The 20306-nt window shown below is 46.9% G+C and overlaps 1 protein-coding gene across 1 annotated transcript in view; it reads right to left on the minus strand.

Moving 5' to 3' along the window:
* TMPRSS12 (transmembrane serine protease 12) overlaps positions 1-4560 on the minus strand; it is a gene marked incomplete at both ends in the record, with an annotated part of 29790 nt that extends 25230 nt beyond the window's left edge. Inside the window, one exon of the mRNA XM_080662618.1 lies at positions 4328-4560. Coding sequence (XP_080518744.1) covers positions 4328-4560 — 233 coding nt within the window. The remainder of the gene's footprint in view (positions 1-4327) is intronic.
* Between the last annotated feature and the right edge of the window lie 15746 nt (positions 4561-20306).

Genomic DNA, 20306 nt, shown 5'->3' on the forward strand with positions numbered 1-20306 from the left:
CAGCTGTGGAACCATGAGCAAGGTACTTGTGAATGCTCAGGTCTCAGGGTCTCCCTACAGCGAAGAGTGGTTGTAAAGATTAGTGGACGTTATGTATGAAAAAATGCCTGGCTCAGTACATTGAAGCAATAATTATTTCAGACTAAAGAACCCATAGTGTAAGAAGGATTCATAATACAGGACAGAGGATTGAACTAGACATTTAAAATGGCTATTTGAATTCTAAGATTCCCTGACAATATAACAACGCTATATAGTAGGTTTTGGAACCTTAAAGCCACTGCACCGCAGTGTCAGGGGACGACTAAGATACCAGGCATCCCCACTTCAAACTCACTGTGCTCCCCACCGTGTCAAAGGAACGGATCAGTAAAGGCACATTATAGAATTCAGGAGGCATTGAGAGCTTTTCCAAGAACTTTCAAACCATACAAGCAGGCCTTTGCTCCCTTGGCTTAAGGTTTGAAAGCTGTAGAAACGCAGTCTTTAAAGATGGCATGTTAGAAAACAGTTGTAAAACACCCACACCTGAAAGAGCAGAATTGACTTCTAACTCTAAAACTTTTTCTCCATCTCTTTCTGTACCCTTGGTTTACACCGCTGTATCTTTCCAGGTTTATAATCTCTGTTCCTCAAAGGCCAATTGACAGAACTAAATCCATATTTTAAAAATATAGTGTACACATTAAAACCTATCCAATCAGGCCAGTTCCCTCAGTTGAATTTTGAAGTTATTAGTTCCTTTTAAAGACTTTTCATGCCCTAGCTAGTCTGGCTCAGTTTCTAGAGGGTCGGACCGAAGGGTTCCGGGTCCAATTCTGGTCAAGGGCACGCACCTTGGTTGCAGACTTCTCCCCGATCTGGGTCCTGGTTGAGGCTCATAGAGGAGGCAACCACATCGACGTTTCTCTCTGTCTTCCCCTCTCTCCCACTCTCCCTGAGAGTCAATGGAAAAATATCCTCGGGTGAGGATTAACGAACAAACAAAAAAGACTTTTCATTCTTCTCTAAAACAGCTGTTCTCTTAAAAATTAAAGACTAGCCTGGCTGGTGTGGCTCAGTGGATGGAGCGTCAGCCCGTGGACTGGAAGGTCCCAGGTTTGATTCCAGTCAATGCACATGCCCGGGTTGCGGGCTCGACCCCCAGTAGGAAGCATGCAGGAGGCAGCCAACCAATGATTCTCTATCATCGTTGATGTTTCTCTCTCTCTCTCTCTCTCTCTCTCTCTCTCTCTCTCTCTCTCTCTCTCCCTCTCTCCCTCTCTCCCTCTCTCCCTCTCTCCCTCTCTCCCTCTCCCTTTCTCTCTGAAATCAATAAAAAAATATTTTAAAAAAATTAAAGACTAGCCTGGCTGGTGTGGCTCAGTTGGTTGAGCGTTGTCCCATGCACCAAGAGGTCCCTGGTTCAATCCCGGTCAGGGCACATGCTTGGGTTGCAGGCTCAACCCCCAGTAGGGAGCATGCAGGAGGCAGCTGATTGCTATTTCTCTCACATCGACGTTTCTATCTCTTTTTCTCTCTCCCTCTCCCTTCTTCTCTCTCTAAAGTCCATTTTTAAAAACCCATATATTTTTTAAAATTAAAGACTAAAGGGAGACTGTGTAACAGGTACCATGGTTTTCCAAAGGATTTATCTTAGAGCTTTATATACTAGTATATATTCTAATCCTCACCCAAGGATATGTTTTTATTGATTTTAGAGAGAGGAAGGGGGAAAGAGAGAGAGGGAGAGAAAGAAACATCAATGTGTGAGAGAACCATCAATTGGTTGCCTCCTGTATGTGCCCTGACTGGGGATCAAACCTGAAACCTAGGTATGTGCCAAGATCAGGAATGGAACCCAAAACCTTTTGGTGTAGGACAACGCTCCAACCAACTGAGCCACCTGACCAGGGCTAGAGCTTCATATTAAACTAGAGGCCTAGTGCACGAAATTCGTGCACAGGTGCTGTCCATAGGCCTGGCCGGTGATTGAAGCGCAAGCATCTGGCGTGGAAGGGCAGGTCCCAGGGGAACTCTGGGCCCTGGGCAGCACCTGGGCCCCTGGACCCCTGGACCCCTGCGTGCCCCCCTCTGCCTGAGTCACGACTCCTGAGTCCCCATGCGGAGATGCGGTGAGCACAGCTGAACACCGAGGGCCAGGGTGCAACATGGGCCTCTGGGCCGCCTAGCAGCACCGCATGGAAGCTGGGCGGGCAGTGCGCTCTCGTGCGGCCGGCCTCGCAGACCGGCTCCTGTGTGAACCCACATGGAGCCCAACCAGCCCCAGCTCATCCGGAAGAGGCCGCATGGGTGCGGGGCAGGCTCCTTGTGGGCACCCGGCACCTGAGCAGGAGGCACGAGGGCTTCCCCGGTGCAAGCCCTGGCATCCTGGGGAAGGGGCCAGGGGGAGTGAGAGCGAGCTTGGCAGACACCCTGCATTCCCACCGCACTTCTTCCCCATCACCCCTGCCCCCCAGGTAGCTGGCGAGAGGTTGCAGCCCCCTGCCTGGGTGCCGCGGGAGGTTGGTTGCTGCCACCCACCCCCAGTTCCCTGTCCCAGCCCAGGGCCTGGCCCCGATCAGATCAGGGCCTGCTGGCCGCCGGTCACCATTTGCAGGGTGATCAGTGGGGTGATCGGGCCCCCACTCACACCCACCTTGGCCTGGCGCTGCCCGCTCACCTGCTCCACCATCCCGCCGTGGTCCCACTCTCATCAGGGCCCATCGGGGCCAGCAGCACCTCCGGCCGCCCATTGCCAGCACTGCGTCACTGATGCCCGCCATGTTCCTTGCCACCCCCTGGTGGTCAGTGCACATCATAGCAAGTGGTCGAACTCCCCAAATCCCGGCTGAACAATTTGCATATTAGGCTTTTATTATATAGGACTAGAGGCCCAGTGCACAAAAATCATGCATGGGTGGGGTCCCTAGGCCTGGCCAGCGATCAGGACCGGTCAGGGCCAGGCTGATCAGGGCCAGGCTGGAGAGGAGGTTGCAGGCTCAACCCCCAGTAGGGAGCATGCAGGAGGCAGCTGATTGCTAGGCTGGGCGTGGAAGGAACGAATGCTAGACGCCGCCATCATTGGTGCTCTGCCACCGCACAGTTCCCCTCCTCCTTCCCTCGCCACTGCACCACCACCGTGGCGGGTGGGCGGCAGGACAACTGGGGCCTGCTGGTCGTAGGGAAGGATGGGGCATAGGAGGTTGGCCACTAGCCCCAAGGAGGGAGCTGGCCCTCAGCCCCCTGAAAGGGGCCGTGTCCGCTGCCACCCATCCCCAGTTCCCCATCCCAGCCTGGGGCCTGGCCCCGATTGGGTGATCAGGGACTGCCAGCTGAGGGGGAGGGACTGTGGGAGGTTGGCCGGCCGGGGGAGGTTGGCTGTGGGAATGCACTGACCACCAGGGGGCAGCTCCTGCGTTGAGCGTCTGCCCCCTGGTGGTCAGTGCGCATCATAGTGACCAGTCGTTTGGTCACTTAGGCTTTTATATATATACTAGAGGCCCCATGCATGAAATCGTGCAAGGGACTCAGCCCTCGCAGACACAGCGGCTTGCCTTGGCCCTTGCAGCCCCGGCTTCGTCCAGAAGGACATCCGGAAGGTCATTCAGCTGTCTGGTCTAATTAGCATATTACACTTTTATTATTATAGATGGTTCTATTCTCACTGCGATAAATCCTATTTCTCCAAGATTGACATAATCCATAGATTCAATAAACATTTATTGAAGTAGGCCAAGTTCTATATTGGTACCAGAAATATACTAGTAAAATAAAACATGTAGTCCTTGCCTTCAAATAACTCCTGATCTAAAGGTGAGAAAGACAAATACATGATTACAATATAATAATTTTAAAAGCTAAAAAAAACTTTCATTATTTAAAGCAAGGTCCAACCAACTCCAACCCACAAGCCAAATCTGGTCTGTCTCCTATTTTCACACAGCTAATAAACAAAGAATGTTTTTTGCACTTGTAAATGGTTGGCAAAAAAGTAATATTCTGTTCAAATTTCAGTGTTCATAAATATCTATTGGATCACAGCACACACATTCAATTATGTATTGCCTATGACCACTTCGGTTCTAGTTACATAGTTGAATAGTTGTGACAGACACCATATGGTCTGCAAAGCCTAAAATATTTACCGAAAATGTCTTTACAGAAAATGTTTGTTGACCTCTGACTTACAGGATTCATTTCAAAAGATATTCAGTGTAGTACATATAAGGCATAATAGGCCCTTGCAAACATACAGCTTAACTTAACATGATTGAAGTCAAATGTTCCTCCACCACTTTACAATATTCCTAAGAGAATAAGATAGGAGTGTGTTATGAATACATACCTAGTGTCCCTAGTGCAGTGGGCAGCTGTGAGGACCCAACTATTTCTCACTAAGCTTCCCCCACATATATGAGCCATAAATTTTCCGGATCGAATCTGCAGGCTAACTATCCAGGGCCATGCGCCAGTTTGAGCGTCTGTGCCCCCTACAATCCGAGACCCTGTCAACATATTCACAAGCGGAGCTGTTCCACAATCTAAAAATAAAAATGGTATATTACTTAGACTGAACATCTAATAATATGTATTACTTCCCAATCTTAACACATTAATATAAGCTTTTAAATTCCTCTTTTAACAACTGGTCGAGCAAGCTGGATACCATATTTTGAGGGAGGAAAAAAAGGAGTGTTAAGGTCAACATGTCTTAATTATTTATAAATAGAATGACATTAAATCAGCACAATTCATCCATTTTAAAGCTCTGTTGCCCAAAAGCATAAAAATGAGATGTTTTTCTGGCCAGGTGTGAACTGGTAATCAAAGAGCCAGGAACTGGTGAGTCAAGAGCCACAAGTTCCAATACTTGCCATTTTTATGTTTATTTTTCTGAACTGTAGTATGAAAAGGTCACCTAATAGCCCTAATTCAACTCTGAATTCCAGTGAATTCTTAATCTGTGACATGGGAATGACGAGCCCCACAGAGACACACCCTGCACAAACGTGCCCTTTTTACTGTAATTACTGCTCTTGTCGCGGTTACAATCAGACTGCGCGGGTCTGTACGTTTTCAGTTCAAGGACTTGGCACAACGGGAAAGGAGGGACCCGAGTCAAACACGGTGGAAGTGGGGAAAGGCGAGGGGACCGGGTCCAAGGGACGAACGAACAGATACTGCCCTGTGCGTCCGGCCTGTCCTCCTGGGGGCGCTGCCCCTCCCGCCGCAGGAGCCGCCCGGGACCAGCCGCCCGGGACCAGGAGGGGCGCCTGCCCCCGGGCGAGAGCGAGGAGCGTCCCGGGAAGAAGAGGGAGCTCCCCAGCAGCAGCAGCAGCAGCCCGGCGCCCAGCGGCCCCAGCCGCATAGTGGGACTCCTGCGGGCAAGATGGCGCAGGCCGCCCACCCGCCAGCCACGCGGTGGGGCAGGTGGGGGCGGGGACCAAGCCCGCCAAGTCGCGGCGTTGCCGGCGGGTCCTGGTGTGTGTGCACTTATTGGACAGTTGCACTAAGAGTCCCGCCCTCAGCCTGGCTCTGGGAGCTCCTGAATGGACGAGCCTTGCCCGGGCCAGGTCCACACACCTACATGGAACAGCGGGCCTGTGGTGGGAGGGCAGGTGCCGGACCACGGTGGGCGCTGCTGGCGCAGACCTCGAGGCCGGGAGGGCTTCCAGAAGGGTTGCTCAACAAAGGCGGCTAAGCTGGGCAGGGGGAGGTAAAGCAGAAGGCAAAGCAGGTGTAGAGGTCGGGATTCGAGACAGCACCGGCACTGGGGAAACCCAGTTTCTGTGATACAGGTTGACTCATTATTAATTGTTTTGTAGTAGTTTGCCTTTTAGCGTATCTCAGGGCGAGCTGATACAACCAAATGTAAGGACCTGCAGAGCTGAGGACAAAGCCTGACGGAAGCTAAAAGCACGCCACCTCCACCTCAGTCCCTAGCCTGAAAGATGCGGTATGCCTTGCCCTGTCAGAATCCCTAAGATGCCCCCTTGACACTCCAAACGATGTGGGGAGAGGGTGTAGGTAAGTGACTCCAGTTAATGGATCCATTGAACAAGTATTAACCTTACACGAGGTGCTGGACAGGGAAATAGCATCATATCATGGGAAGTGTGTTAAGACCTGTCCATCTGACCCAGAGAACTTTATAACTTGGCTAGCACCCAACCCAAGCCCAACACCAATTCAGACACCAGGGAGTGGTGTGGGCTGTGGCAGTCTGGGAAGGCTCCCTGCAGGAGGGGTATGTTAGCTGGGCCTAGACTGAGGGGGAATGTCAAGAAGAGGAAGGAGATGTAGTGAAGACAGTCTAAGCTAAGGGACAGCATAAGCAAAGGCATGGAATTTTGAAAATTAATAAAGGAAACCTCAACCAAAATTGGAGTCTGGAGGGCCTGTAGGGGGAACTCTCACACCCTATCTCTCATTGGTTGCCCGGAACTGGAAGAGATATGCCTTGATTTCCAACAGGAAGATGTTTTCTACTCTAGTGCCCCAACAAAAGGAAGATTTTCTCCTTCCCCAGCAATGGCACAACCAATGAGAGATTGTCACAACTCAGCCAATAAAAAGTCAGTAGAGTTTGAACTCCCAGGTTTCTTCAATGGACTCTTTCCTTCACAAGAGACAGTTCCTCTCCTTGGTTCTCCAGACTTGACTCTGGTTTTGTCATAGCTCACATGTTTTGAGTTGCAATTTTCTGCTATTCCTCAATAAATCCATTTTTGCTGGTAGAATAGCTTTCATTTTTTTAAAGTCAATAATATGTACCTATGCATTTCTCCAGAGAAATAGAACCAATAGGACACATAGAGATATAGAAGAGGAGATTTATTATGGGAATTGGCCCACACCATTATCGAGGCTGGGAAGTTGTACAGCATACCATCTGCAAGATGGAGAACTAGGAAAACCAGTGGTATAGTTCAGTCCCAATCCAAAAGCTGGAGAACCAGGAGCTCTGATGTCTGAGGACAGGAGAGATGGATGTCTCAACTCAAGAAGAAAGGGAGAATTTGTCTCTTCTCCACCGTTTTCTTTTATTTGGACACTCAGTTGATTGGATTGTATGACAATCACCCACATTGGTGAGGGCACATCTTCCTTACTCACTCTACTAATTCAAATGCTAATTTCTTCCAGAAATGAACTAACAGACACAACCAGAAATATTATTTTACCAGCCATCTGGACATCCCTTAGCCAAGTCAAGTTGACACATAAAATTAACCATCAATGTGACTATTGTTTCTCGACCTTTTGGCTAAGATAAAATATAATGCAATATGTGTATGTATAATTTATTATTTTTATTTCAGTTGACATGCAATATTATATTACTTTTAAGGGCACAACATAGTGATTAGACATTTAGATAGATTATAAAGTTATCACCCTGATAGTCTACTACCCATCTGACACCCTATGTAGTTAATATATTGTTGACTATCTTCCCTGTGCTGTACTTTACATTCCCGTGACTATTTTTATAACTGGCAATTTGTACTTCTTAATCATTTTCACATGTTTTACTAGTCCCCTCAACACCCCTTCCATATGGCAACCATCAGTTTTCCTCTGTATCTATGAGGTTGTTTCTGTTTTGTTTATTTTGTTTTTTAGATTGCATACATAGCCCTGACCGGTTTGGCTCAGTGGATAGAGCGTCGGCCTGCGGACTGAGAGGTCCCAGGTGCGATTCCGGTCAAGGGCATGTACCTTGGTTGCGGGCATATCCCCAGCTGGAGGTGTGCAGGAGGCAGCTGGTCGATGTTTCTAACTCTCTGTACCTCTCCCTTCCTCTCTGTAAGAAATCAATAAAATATATTAAAAAAAATATTGCATATATAAATGAAATCATATGGTATTGGTCTTTCTCTGACTTATTTCACTTAGCATAATATCCTCTAGGTCAGTGGTCGGCAAACTGCGGCTTGCGAGCCGCGGTTTGCCGCTCTGTTGACTAATGAGTTTGCTGACCACTGGGATAGGGGCTTAATCACAAGGAACAACAACAGCCTGTAATTATTGGAATCAAGAGTCTAGGTCAGAGGTCGGCAAACTCATTAGTCAACAGAGTGGCAAACCGCGGCTCGCAAGCCGCAGTTTGCCGACCACTGACCTAGGTCCATCTATGTTGTTACATATGGTAAGATTTCATTATGGCAGAATAGTATTCCATTGTATATATGTGCCACATCTTCCTAATCGACTTATCTATGGATGGACACTGAGGTTGCTTCCATATCTTGGCTACTGTAAATAATGAACATAGGAGTGCATATAATTTTTGAATTAGTGTTTTGAATTTCTTTGGATAAATACCCAGAAGTATTTATATGGTAGTTCTTTATTTAATTTTTTGAGGACCCTCTATACTGTTTTCCATAATGGCTGCACCAATTATATATTTTGGATATTAACTGCTTATTGGATGTCTCATTGGCAAATATCTTCTCCCATTCAATAGGTAGTCTTTTCATTTTGTTGATGACCCTTCACTATGTAAAAGCTTTTAAATTTGATGTAGTGCCATTTGCTTACTTTTTTCTTTTGTTTCCCTCACCTGAGCAGACATATATACAAAAAGATATTGCTAAGAGCGATGTCAGAGTTTATAGCCTGTGTTTTCTTCTAGGAGTTTTATGGGTTCAGATATTCTGTGTAAGTTTTTTTTTTAAAATAAATCTTTATTGTTCAGATTATTACAATTGTTCCTCTTTTTTCCCCCATATCTCCCCTCCACTCGGTTCCCACCCCACCCTCTGCCCTTACCTCCCCCGCACTGTCCTCATCCATAGGTGTATGATTTTTGTCCAGTCTCTTCCCGCATCCCCCACACCCCTTTCCCCATGAGAATTGTCAGTCCACTCCCTTTCTATGCCCCTGACTGTATTATATTCACCAGTTTATTCTGTTCATCAGATTTTTAATTCACTTGATTTTTAGATTCACTTGTTGATAGACATGTATTTGTTGTTCATAATTTTTATCTTTACCCTTTTCTTCTTCTTCCTCTTCTTAAAGAATATCTTTTAGCATTTCATATAATACTGGTTTGGTGTTGATGAACTCCTTTAGCTTTTTCTTATCTGTGAAGCTCTTTATCTGACCTTCCATTCTGAATGATAACTTTGCTGGGTAGAGTAATCTTGGTTGTAGGTTCTTGCTATTCATCACTTTGAATATTTCTTGCCACTCCCGTCTGGCCTGCATAGTTTCTGTTGAGAAATCAGCTGACAATTGTATGGGTGCTCCCTTGTAGGTAATTAACTGTTTTTCTCTTGCTGCTTTTAATATTCTCTCTTTGTCTTTTGCTCTTGGCATTTTAATTATGTGTCTTGGTGTGGTCCTCTTTGGATTCCTTTTGTTTGGGGTTCTGTGTGCTTCCTGGACTTGTAAGTCTATTTCTTTCACCAGATGGGGGAAGTTTTCTGTCATTATTTCTTCAAATAGGTTTTCAGTATCTTGTTCTCTCTCTTCTTCTGGCACCCCCATAATTCGGATGTTGGTATGCTTGAGGTTGTCCCAGAGGCTCCTTACACTATCTTCAAATTTTTGGATTCTTTTTTCTTTTTGCTTTTCCGGTTGAGTGTTTTTTGCTTCTTTGTATTTCAGATCTTTGACTTGATTCTTGCGTTTCTCTAGTCTGCTGTTAGGTCTCTGTATAATATTTTTTATTTCAGTCAGTGTATGTTTAATTTCTAGTTGGTCCTTTTTCATATCTTCGAGGGTCTCGCTAAATTTATTGGCCTTTTCTAGGAAATTCTTGAAAAACCTTATAACCGTGATTTTGAACTCTATATCCAGTCATTTGCTTTCCTCCATTTCTTTAATTTGTGATCTGTTTCTTTGTCTCCGCATTTTCACTGCTTCCCTGAGTTGGTAGAGTAGCTTTGTGTGCTAGGTGTCCTATAGGGCCCAGTGGCTCAGCCTCCCTAGTTACCTGAGGTGGACACTCTTGGTGCACCCCTTTATGGACTATGTGCACAGCCTTGTTGTAGTTAAGTCTTGATTGTTGTTGGTATCACTGGGAGGAATTGACCTCTAGGCCAATAGGCTGTGAGGATCAGCTGTGTCTACACTGGGAGAACTTCTGTGCTGGAGACACCCTTATGAGACAAGACTTGGAAAATTGCAAAAGCCTCTGTGCTCAGCTTGGATGGGGCAGAGTCTCAGGGCATATCAGACAGCCTTGGCTTCCTGTCAGCCCTGCCCTATGAGGCCCCTGGGTCTCAGTGTCCCTCGGTAATCGCTGCAAACACCTCTGAGAGAAGACCACCCTTGAGTTTCTCCTGTTGCCAGACAGTCCAGTTTCTCCCCGAATGAGTCTGGGTTCCCAGAAACTCACCCGGAACTGGAGTTCAGCACAGTCAGGAGCTTCGATCTCCCTCCCGCTTTAGAAAGCCAGCCGTGCACTCAGCCGACTGTGCACTCAGCAGTCAGTCCGCGCGTGCCTCCAGACCTCTGCCTCCGCAGCTCCCCTGAGTCTCAGTGTGCTTTCTCTTTTCCTGACAGTCCAGTTTCTCCCCGAATGAGTTTGGGTTCCCAGAAACTCGCCCGGAACTGGAGTTCAGCACAGTTGGGAGCTTCCATCTCCCTCCCGCTTTAGAATCCCCCGTGCACTCGGCCGCCCGTCCTCTCCGTGTGCTCGCGCGTCTCCATACCTCAGCCTTTTGCAGCTCCTCTGAGTCTCAATGTGCTTCCCTCTTTCCTTCTAGTTGTAGAATTTCCACTCAGCCAGCTTTCCTGTGGTTCCGGATGGTGTCCGTTTTGTCTTTTAGTTGTAGTTTTGATATTGTTGTGCGAGGCAGCAGTTTAGGTGTTTACCTATGCCGCCATCTTGGTTTCTCACCTCTGTGTAAGTCTTTAATCCATTTTGAGTTTATTTTTTTCTTTTTGAGTTTATTTTTGTATATGGTGTAAGGAAGTGGTTTAGTTTCATTTGTTTTGCATGTATCTGTACAGTTTGCCCAACACCATTTATTGATGAGACTGTCTTTACTCCACTGTATGTTCCTCTCTAGTTTGTGAGTTTATTTCTGGGCTCTCTGTTCTGTTCCATTGACCTATGTGTCTTATTTTAGTAATCAAAACAGCCAGTACCATGCCGTTTTGGTTACCATAGCCTTGTATTTTGATATCAGGTAGCATGATACCTCCAACTTTGTTCTTCTTTCTCAAGGTTGTTTTTGCTATACGGGGTCTTTGTAGTTCCATATAAATGTTTGGTTTGGTTGTTATAGTTCTGTGAAAAATGCCATTGGTATTTTAATAGGGATTGCATTAAATCTATAGACTACATTGGGTAATATGGACATTTTAACGATGTTAAGCATGGGATATGCTTACATTTATTTGTATCTTTTTCAATTGCTTCAAAGTCTTATAGTTTTCTGAGTACAGGTCTTTACTTCATTGGCTAATTGAGGCATGTTCTCTCTATCCCCACTTTGTAAGATTTTTTTATCTTTAAAAAAAAAGTTTTTTAAAAAATTGATTTCAGAGAGAGGAATGGAGAGGGAAAGAGGGATAGAAACATCAACGATGAGAATCATTGATTGGCTGCCTCCTGCATGCCCCCTACTGGGGATAAAGCCTGCAACTTGGGCACATGCCCTGACCAGGAATTGAACTGTGACCTCCAGGTTCATAGGTCAATGCTCAACCACTGAGCCAGCTGGCCGGGCTGTTGTTCCACTTATTTATGCATTCCTTTGTTGACTCTTGTATGAGCCTTGACCAGTGACTGAACCCACAACCCTGGCGTATTGGGACGATGCTCTAACCAACTGAGCTACCCGACCAGGACATTTTGCTGATATTTTTGTTGAGGATTTTTCCATCTATGTTCATCAGGGATATTGACCTATAATTCTCTATTTTTTTGGAGTGTCTGTCTGATTTTGTTCATGTCAGTTGTTGTGTTCTTCAGTTTTAACTGGTTCTTTTTATTCTTTTGTATCTCTTTGTTGAAGTTTTCATTGAGTTCACCTATTCTTCCTCTAAGTTATAACCTGGGTTTTGAACTTCTGGTAGATTGCTTACCTCCATTTTACTTAGTTCTTATTCTGGAGCTTTGTCCTGTTCTTCCATTTGGGACAGATCTCTTTTTCTCCTCATTTTAACTGACTCCCTATGTTTGTTTCTGTGTATTAGGTAGATCTGTTACATCTCCTGGTCCCTCCAACCCTCACCCTGACAGAGTGGCCTTATGTACTAGAAGGTGTCCTATTGGGACCAGTGGTGCATTCTCCCTGGTCCCTTGAGCTGGGTGCTATAGGTAGTCCTCCGTGGGGGTTGTGTATGTCCCCCTGTTGTAGTTGGGCCTCTACTGCTGTTGATGCAAAAGAGTAGGGTTGACCCTCGGGCTGACGGGCTATGAGGGATGACTGTGACTCCAGCAGATGAGCTGTTGTGCAGGTCCTGGCCCCACAGAGCAGGTGCTGCTTCAGTGGGGCTCTGGTGCCTGCCGAGTTTTTCCTTCAGGTGTGCTGTTTGTGGAGCTAGTTGGGTGGTGCTCTCACATGGGCTAAAGCCAGCCTCTGTTGGTTCTGGAGCCTCTTGGGAGGGGCTGCAGTGCAGGTCAAGATCAGCCACCACTTGTGCTGGCCTTGGGGATGCTTGGTAGGCGCTATAAAGTGATCTGTGGTTGGCTGCTGCTTGTGCAGGACTTGGGAGAGAGGCGATGCTGCAAATTGAGCCTGGCTGCTATCAGTGCCAGGCCTAGGGCTCTTTGGTGGGTACGACAATGCAGGTTGAGCCCAGCCACCACTTGTGCTGGGTTTGTGGCCACTTAGTTGAAGCTATTTATGTTCTAGACCTGTGGTCGGCAAACCACGGCTCGCGAGCCACACGCGGCTCTTTGGCCCCTTGAGTGTGGCTCTTCCACAAAATACCACGGCCTGGGTGAGTCTATTTTGAAGAAGTGGCGTTAGAAGAAGTTTAAGTTTAAAAAATTTGGCTCTCAAAAGAAATTTCAATCGTTGTACTGTTGATATTTGGCTCTGTTGACTAATGAGTTTGCCGACCACTGGGCTAGACCAACATAGTCTGGCGCCTTGGGGCCACTTAAAGGCAAGTTGAGATCAATCACTCACTCTTTGTGCTGGGCTGGGACTGCTTAGCAAGAGCTGCCAGGCACACTGTAGCTGACTGTGCTGGTTTCAGTTCGTGGGCCTTTGAGAGATTTTAGGAAAATCCTCATTGTTAGCTAAGGTGACGACTCCTGAGAGGAGCTACTGGAAGAGGCTTGGGCCTGGTGAGCAAGTTAGTGGGGTGAGGTCTCAGGGTATCATCTGGACGGGATGCACGGTGGTAATCAGGTTAATGGAGAGCACAGATTTGGTGCCTGCCTGTACCAGGCCAGCTGGGTGGGAGAAGAGCTTAACAAAGGGACCTGCCAGTGCTTCCATCGTACAAAGAGTGGAGAGTTGGTCCATTCCCTGTCCCTCCAGCCCTCACCCTGAAGTTAGTCAATTGAGTTCCTCCCCTTATATCACAAGTGCTTTTTGAGCTGTTGCCCCTGTGCTGGAGCTTGGAGCTAGTGAGTCTGTGAGTGAGTGAGTCTGTGTGTGGGTCCTTTAAGAGCAACCCTTTGATTCTAGCAGCGCTTTGTATTTCTTGGGTGCAATCCCTGCTGGTTTTCATAGCCAGATGTTATGGGGACTCCTCCTCTCAGCACTGGTGCCCTGGGCTGGGGAGCCGGATGTGGGGCTGGGACCCCTCACTTCTCAGAGGTGACTTTTGCAACTGAGAGATCCCTCCTGATTCTTCTTCTTCTTTTTTTAATTCTCACCTGAGGATATATTTATTGGGTTAGAGAGAGAGGAAGGGGGAGAGAGAGAAACATCGATCAATTGCTTCCCATACATCCCCTAAAAGGGGAGTGAACCTGTAACCTAGGTATGTGCCCTGACCAGGAATCGAACCTGCAACCTTTCTGATGTACAGGACGATGCTCCAACGAACTGAGCAACCCGGTCGGGCTTTCTCCCGATTCTTAGCTGCCATACCATGGGTGTGGGAACTGCTGGTTCTGCATCTCCACCTGATTAGTCTCATGTGGCTTCTTTATATCTTTAGTTATAAGAACTCTGCTCAGCTAGTCTTCAGGTGGTACTCAGTTTTAGTTGTTATAAAATTTAGTTGTAAATTTGATGTGGTTGTGGGAAGGGGTGATCATAACCTCTACCTACTCCACCATCTTGATCAGAAGGAGTTTTTCTTATTATTATTACTGTTCCGTTATCTTACAGAGACTGAGGAAACCATGTCTTCACATTTTTTGACCAGGATGTGTTAGAGAAAAAAACACTAAGTTGAAGGCTTGTTCTTGGTTTTGCATTTGATTTGATTCTCTTTTGAGTCCAGAATCACCATGGGCCTTCTTCCCTTTAGCAGAGTCATTTAATATGGTTTTGGGATATGCAGTAGTAGGCCTGTAACCTGCTTCATACTTAGGGTAAGGCTGCTGATTGCTCAGCATGATGAAAAGAAAACTTTCAGTGTGCAAAGCAAGCTGGACAAGAGGGAGGAAAGAAGCAGGCAGCCCGCAGTCCAACAACATGGCAGATGGCCAGGTCTGAGCCAAAAATATGTCTATGAGAGTTTCATCATGGTGGGTTGACCCAGGATTTTTAAGAACAATGAAATCTGATGTCTGGTTTTAATTATCTTATTGCTATCTTGATTTGTTCCTAAGATTGCCTCTGTTAACCCCACACCTTCATTAACAAGGGAGCAGTGTGGGCTGTGGTAGTCTGGGAGATATGTCACACTGTGGGGAATTAAAGTAGGGGTCAGTGAAGGACAGCCACCTTGTTGCATCAACCCTCTGCGGTTGTCGTGGTTGACAGTATCAAGTCAAAGGAGGCTATTGGGGCTTTCGGGTGAGAAAGGGAATAGACGCTTAGGGCTGAGCTGAAGTCAGTGATAGGCAAGTGATATTGGAGCAACAAGTTGCAGCATGAACTGACCCAGGGGCAGACAAGAAACACATTTCCTGTTCCCCAAATATTTTAGTGGGAGGTGATACTTGAAATGGAAACACAGTTGGGGTGCTTGTGTGTGTGTGGTGGGGGGGATATGACCAGATTGGGTATGGCTTTATAAGCAGGGCGAGATGACGAATCTTGCTGTGACAGGTGACAGAGACACACAGATTTGTTTGACATATCCTGATCAAAAAGAGGTGCGTGCAGCCAGGCCATGAGAAGGCAGTGAAAAACACAGTGGACCGGTAACCACAGAGTCCTGTGCCTGGATTTCTTCTGCCTTATCTAGGTCTTCCCTCTTCTCTCCTGCACTGTCACGTCCTTTCTTTGGGGATCACTGCCATAAGCAGACAAGTGTACTCTGGGGTAGTAGGCAGCCTCCAGAATGGCCCCAATCAGCCCTGTCTCCTGTATTCACAGCCTGGTTTAGTCCCCTCCCCTTTACTGTTAGCTGGATTTAGCACCATGCTTCTAGCAAACAGTCATAGAGATGATGGCCTATTACTTCCAATATTAGGTTATCAAAAGATGTGACTTATTTTTTTCTTTTTTTTCTTTATTGATTAAGGTATTACATATGAGTCCTTATCCCCCCATAGCCCCCCACCCCCCACTCATGCCCTCACCACCCTGGTGTCTATGTCCATTGGTTAGGCTTATATGCATGCATGCAAGTCCTTTGGTTGATCTCTCCCCCTTCCCCCCACCCTCCCCTACCTTCCCTCTGAGGTTTGACGGTCTGATCAATGCTTCTCTGTCTCTGGATCTGTTTTTGTTCATCAATTTATGCTGTTCATTATATTCCAAAAAGATTGTGACTTATGCTTGAACATTCTCTCTAGCTCTCCTGCTCTGAGGGAAGCAGGCTGCCATGTTGCAAATGACCCTATGGCCCTATGGCATGGCCTCCAGCCCTACCAACGAGGAACTGGAGTCCTCAGTCCAACAGCCCACAAAGAACTAACTCCGACAACACTGCACGTGTGAGCTGGGAAGCACCTCTTTCCTGTCAAACCTTCAGATGAGACCATAGTTCTGGCTAACATCCTAACCGCAACCTTATGAGGGACCTTAAGCCACGCACCCCACTGAGCCACACTCAAGATTCCTGACCCACAGAAACTGTAAAATAACAAATTTTTGTTGTTTTTAGCCACTGAGTTTTGGAATAATTTGTTATGCAGCGACAGATAATACATCTTGTTTCTCCTACCATTGAAACAAGATGTATTATGCAGGGCCGGGGAGCCTGCAACCCGGGCATGTGCTCTTGACTGGAATGGAACCTGGGTCCCTTCAGTCCACACGCCGACACTATCCACTGAACCAAACCAGCTAGGGCTGAAAGGAACACTTTTTAACTAAAAGCAGTTTATGGTGGGTAGTCATGTCCTAGGCCGGCATCTACCCTGACAAAGGTCCCTCTTTACCCTAACGGCGTCTATTATCTTTTTCCATCTACGATAACAGACCTTTAAATGTCAGAGCTACTTTCCTTTTTGGGGACCCCTCAAAGCCCAGGGACCACAAACCCCCTCATTGTTACTGAGTTCATTGTTGACTGTTAACTTTCCTATTCCTCTGTACAAGAAGCTCGTGTCTATCGTTTTACTTTTTATCCGCTCCCAGAGATTTCCCCGCTCTGCTTTCTCCGCTTCCCTAATCTCTCGCCAGCGGATTTCATGTAACCCACATAGGTCTCCTCTTTTGATTGTAATGTGTAAAGTGCAAAACCACCATTCTTTGGAGCATTATCTTAACCCGTTGAGATGTTGCTTCCCAGCATTTGTCAACAGTTTGGCTCAAACAAACTCACAAAAATTCTTCACAGGTTTGACTGTTTCCTACATTGACAAGTGTTACCCAACAGGGACTGGCCCAGAGCAAGTCTGCGTCCGGCCGGCCTGTCGTGTGTGGGGCCTTGACTTCACGTAGGAAAGATTTCCCGGCGTGAATCGACATGGGGTTGAGAGTGCGCTGGTTAAAGCTGGGGACAGTGAAACACAGGAAGGACTCGGGGGGAGGCAGCCGCAGGGAGAGCCCAGGCGATGCTCTGCTTTGGCTCTAGAACTGTTCCGGGAAAGAAGTGAGCCAGGACGGGGCTGCCGCTAGCTCCCCGGGAAGTCAGAGAAAAGGGCGTTTGGAGACAGATTCAGGGGGTGAGCCTGGGTTGAGCTGCTGCTGCCCATTGCCCCCCTGGTTGCAAGACTCTTGCGGATCCTTAGAGTTTAGGAAGAAATAAAAAGTTCATGCCGGGAAGGGTCATGAGTGTGCTAGAGTGAGCAAGCACTGAGTGTCCTGGGATCTTTCTGTCGCCCCCCACCCCCTTTTTTTTCTGCAGGCGAGAATCTTAGGGGAGAGTTTCATCAGCTGTCCAGATGCATTTTTAATCTGCTGATGTATCAAAATAGTTGTTTAGGTGAGTTTTGGATTATTCTTTGGTCTGTTTTACTGTTTTATTTTTTTTAGGCCTGTCTGGCTTTAATGGGGTTTTTTGTTATTTGTTGCTTGACTTCATCTGTCCTTGAGTTTAGCTGGCACAATGTCATTAATTGGTCTTTGTTCTCTGTTTTCCCAGGCCAGGGTGATTTAAGCTATGTATTCTCTGGTTGGGGAGGAGAGGTATAAATCATTTGCTCTCAAATGTCCTTGGTTGGGAAGATAAGGTCTTGCAGTTCACAAGCTGGCTGCAAGCTGCCCAAACTGTTGGGCCTTGTTTAATTTTCTTGTTTTAGTTTCTCCATTACATTTGCCCAGGGATTTTGCTAGCTTCTTATATCCTCCCACCGGAGCGGGGGGCCTAGCGGTGGCTGGGTACATGTTCTGGTGGGGGCGGGAGTGACTGGGTCTGAAGCTGGGGGAGGTTTTATTCTTTCTGCGAGTCCCCTGCTCCACTTGGAGCACATCTGAGTTAGTGCTAGAAATAGATATACTTTTAATCCTCACCCGAGGATATATGTTTTTTAAATTATTGATTTTAGAGAGAGAGGGAGGGAGAGAAGGAGAGAGAAACATTGATCAGTTGCCTCCTGTAAGCACCCTGGAGATCCAACCTGCAACCTTTTGGTGTATGGGACGATGCTCCAACCAACCGAGCCACCCAGCCGGGGCCTAGATATCTTTTTAATAAAATATTTCATTATGTAGACTTGAAGTAATAACAATACAAACATTCATGTACCTACTACTTCATTCACTATTTTTGTTTTAATAAATATTTAACCCATAGGAAATAATATTTATAGCACAATATACGGACAGCTTAAAGGATAACAATACAAGGATACCCATTTAAGACAAAGAATGTTGTTGTTACTTTTGAAATTCCCTGTGTACCCCTCCCTATTCTATCTCTTTCTCTTTAGCTTAGAACTAACCAATATTCTGAATTTTGTATTTATTATTCCATTGATTCTCTTTATAAACCTGGCAGTACTATATGTTAGCCACTAGGCACAGTTGACAATTTAAATTTAAATAAAATAAAAATTCAAAAATAAATAAATAAAATAAAAATTTATTTTCTCAATCACATTAGCCATATTTTAAGTGCTCATTAGGTTACCATGCTGAACATCAAATTATGGAATATTTACATCATTGCAGAGTTCTATTGGATAACTGCTCTAAACAATATATTGTTTAGTTTTGCATGTATTTGAACTTTAGATAAATTGAAGCATGCAATGACTTTTCTTTTGCAGCTAGCTTTGTTTAATTTAGCGTTAGGTTCTTGACATTCATTCCTGTAGTTATCTATAACTATAATTCATTTATTTTTACCACACATTGTGTATAAATGCCACAATATATATATCTACATCAAAATTATTGATGGACTAGAGGCCCGGTGCACGAAATTCGTGCACGGGGTGGGGGACGGGGAGGCTGTCCCTTAGCCCCGCCTGCACCCTCTCCAATCTGGGACCCCTCAAGGGATGTCTGACTGTCCGTTTAGGCACGATCCTACCGGGATCAGGCCTGAACGGGCAGTCGGACATCCCTCTCACAATCCAGGACTGCTGGCTCCCAACTGCTCGCCTGCCTGCCTTCCTGATTGCCCCTAACCGCTTCTGCCTGCCAGCCTGATCACCCCCTAACCACTCCCCTGCCAGCCTGATTGATGCCTAACTGCTCCCCTGCCAGCCTGTTTGCCCCTAACTGCCCTCCCCTGCAGGCCTGGTCACCCCTAACTGCCCTCCCCTGCAGGCCTGGTCCTCCCCAACTGCTCTCCCATGCAGGCCTGGGTCCCCCGCAACTGCCCTTCCCTACAGGCCCGGTCGCCCCCAACTTCCTTCCTCTGCCGGCCTGGTCACCCCTAACTGCCCTCCCCTGCAGGCTTGATTGCCCCCAACAGCCCTCCCTTGCAGGCCTGGTCCCTCCCAACTGCTCTCCCCTGCTGGCCTGATCACCCACAACTGCCCTCCCTTGCAGGCCATCTTGTGGTGGCCATCTTGTGTCCACATGGGGGCAGTCATCTTTGACCACATGGGGGCAGCCATCTTGTGTGTTGGAGTGATGGTCAATTTGCATATTACTCTTTTATTAGCTGGGATAGAGGCCTGGTGCATGGGTGGGGGCCAGCTGGTTTGCCCTGAAGGGTGTCCTGGATCAGGGTGGGAGTTCCTGTGGGGCGTGGGGCAGCCTGGGCGAGGGGCCTGTGGTGGTTTGCAGGCCAGCCATGCCCTCCAGCGACCCAAGCAGAGGCCCTGGTATCTGGGATTTATTTATCTTCTACAATTGAAACTTTGTAGCCTGGTGCGGAGCCAAGCTTCCTGCTTGCTCCGTGGCTGCAGCCATTTTTGTTGGGATTTATTTATCTTCTATAATTGAAACTTTGTAGCCTTGACTGGAGGCCTGGGCCCACCAGGGTGTGCAGAAAGCTTGGCTTCCTCCATTGCCAGAAGCAACTCAAGCCTCCTGCTCTCTCCAGCTCCATGGCTGCCGCCATTTTTGTTGGGATTTATTTATCTTCTATAATTGAAACTTTGTAGCCTTGAGTGGAGTTCAGGGCCTGCCAAGGTGTGTGGAAAGCTTGGCTTCCTTTATTGCTGGGGAAACCCAAGCCTCCTGCTCGCTCCGTGGCCTCAGCCATCTTGGTTGGGGTTAATTTGCATACTCACTCCTGATTGGCTGGTGGGCGTGGCTTGTTGGTATAGCAGAGTGGTGGTTAATTTGCATATTACTCCTTTTTAAAAAAAATTTATTGATTTTTTTACAGAGAGGAAGGGAGAGGGATAGAGAGTTAGAAACATCAATGAGAGAGAAACACTGATCAGCTGCCTCCTGCACACCCCCTACTGGGGATGTGCCTGCAACCAAGGT

This window comes from Plecotus auritus (assembly GCF_963455305.1).
Source record: "Plecotus auritus genome assembly, chromosome: 3".
NCBI lineage: Eukaryota > Metazoa > Chordata > Mammalia > Chiroptera > Vespertilionidae > Plecotus > Plecotus auritus.